The sequence below is a fragment of the Zophobas morio genome, unplaced genomic scaffold, assembly GCF_036711695.1.
Source record: "Zophobas morio isolate AGI-343-1 ecotype UQ-CSIRO unplaced genomic scaffold, CSIRO_AGI_Zmor_V1 ptg000030l, whole genome shotgun sequence".
In the NCBI taxonomy this organism is placed as follows: domain Eukaryota; kingdom Metazoa; phylum Arthropoda; class Insecta; order Coleoptera; family Tenebrionidae; genus Zophobas; species Zophobas morio.
This window is the reverse complement of record NW_026972135.1, coordinates 1,999,636-2,001,701: the sequence shown is the minus strand read 5'-3', so window position 1 is coordinate 2,001,701 and position 2,066 is coordinate 1,999,636. Positions and strand designations below refer to the sequence as shown.

Sequence of the window (2,066 nt, the reverse complement as noted above, 5' to 3'; positions counted from 1 at the left end):
AATTATTGTAAAATAAAATATGATTTTGAAAGGTGATTTTCTAAAAGTTATCTTCAGATATGCTCAACACGCAGAAACTCATAATTTCACTGAAAATATTTTGCTCACACTCAAACAGTGCACCATTCAAAATTTTTTTCTTCTTGTCCAAGAAACCAAAAAGGTACAAATTACCATGTTCTGAAATTGATGAAATAAACATTCTTTTTAAAGTTTTTTGCAAAAATAGTAAAATCTGATTCATAAACCAAGTGTGTTAATTTTTAAAAATTTAAAAATAAAATTTATTATAAAATGACGTAATCAAGGTTCAGTTATTAGTTATAAGTTCCAGTTTTTTTGGCGAATTTTTCATTTAAAAAGTTTACAATTTTAGTATGATTCATAAAAATGGCGATATCAAGCGGTGTGAAACCATTTTTAGAAATGAAATTGATTTCGGCTCCATATTTGATTAGGCATTCGACAATCATTTCGTGGCCATTCAAGCATGCTAGGTGAAGTGGTGTCCGATCGTCATCATTAGCCCGGTTGATTTCGGCTCCGCATTTGACTAAACATTCGACAATTTTGTGGTGACCGTTCCAAGAAGCTACGTGAAGCGGTGTCAAACCGTCATTATCAACGCGATTGATTTCGGCTCCACATTTCACTAGACATTCGACAATTTTTTCACGATTCTTCAAGGAAGCCACGTGAAGTAATGTGTGGCCATCTTTATTAGTGCGATTGATATCGCCTCCGTGTTTGACTAGATATTTGACAACTTTTTCGTGGAGGTTGAACGAAGCTAAGTAAAGAGGTGTCTCGTCGTTTTTACTAGGGCGATTGATGTCGGCTCCCGATGTCAACAGGCATTCGACGGTTTTGAGGTGACCCATCCGGGAAGCTACATGAAGCGGTGTCCAACCATCATTGTCAGTTAGATTGATTTCGGCTCCGGATTTCACAAAAAAATCAACAATCTTTTTGGAGCCTATTTTGGAAGCTGCATAAAGCGGTGTCCAAGCATAATTGTCAACGTGGTTGAGTTCGGCGCCAAGTTTTACAAGACATTGGACAGTTCTTTCATGGCCTTGCCAGGAAGCTAGGTGAAGCGCTGTCCGGCCATTATCATCAGTGCGGTTGATTTCGGCTTGGTGTTTCACTAGACAATCAACAGCTTTTTCGTGGCCGTTATTGGTAGCTGCATAAAGTGGTGTCCGACCAAAATTATCAACGCGATTGATCTCGGCTCCGCATGCCACTAGGCATTCAACGGTTTGGTCGTGGCCTTCCGATGAAGCCATGTAGATTGGTGTCCGACCATCTTTCGAAGAGCAATTGATTTCGGCCCCACATTTCACTAAGCAATGGACGGTTTCGACGTCGCCGTTGCAGCAAGCTAGGTGAAGCGGTATCCAGCCAGCATTATCAGGGTGGTTGACTTTTGACATTTGCAATTTTAATAAAAGATATGAAAAATTGTATTGTGTTTTTATTGTCCACCGATGTTTTAAAGTTATGATAAGCGTGATAGATGTTTAACCTAAATATATGTACTTATCCTCCCAAAAAACTGATGACGTCACCTTGAAATTTTGCTGAATAAATCCTATCTTAATAGTGACTTATCATTGCATTAATATTCTTTACATTTCCTTATACGGGGTGTAAAAATGTGGATTTACTTACCTTCGATCAATTTTTTGGTATTAGGATTTTTCATTTTTCGATTTTTCAGTTTCTTGTTTTTAATGTTTCGTTTTTTTAAATTTTTCGTTTTTTCAATTTTTCGTTTCTTCAATTTTTCAAGTCCTTTATTTTTGTTTTTCATAGTTTTGATTTTCTCGATTTCGTATCACAATTTTTCCTTTTTACATTCCCTCTATTTTTTCAATATTTCTTTCGATTTGATAATTTTAAAATTGAAAAATCGAAAAATTTAGAACCAATAAGAATGAATGATGAAAATGGAATAAAGGTGGGTGGCAGGGTTAAAATATGAGTTTAGGATTTTCTAAAGAGTTTTATAAGCCAGTAGTATTGAATATTATTCAGTCTTATCTTAGCAAGTACTAGCCCCG

General features: G+C 36.0%; 1 protein-coding gene across 1 annotated transcript; it reads right to left on the bottom strand.

Moving 5' to 3' along the window:
- Window positions 1-317: 317 nt before the first annotated feature.
- Window positions 318-1,436, bottom strand: LOC135137898 (26S proteasome non-ATPase regulatory subunit 10-like). The gene has a single exon (XM_064067670.1). The coding sequence runs from the start codon at window positions 1,434-1,436 to the stop codon at window positions 318-320; it is 1,119 nt and encodes a 372-aa protein (XP_063923740.1).
- Between the last annotated feature and the right edge of the window lie 630 nt (window positions 1,437-2,066).

Bases quoted from the DNA above. Each gene is read 5' to 3' on its own strand.
- LOC135137898 (XM_064067670.1), bottom strand. From the start codon at position 1,436: ATGTCAAAAGTCAACCACCCTGATAATGCTGGCTGGATACCGCTTCAC.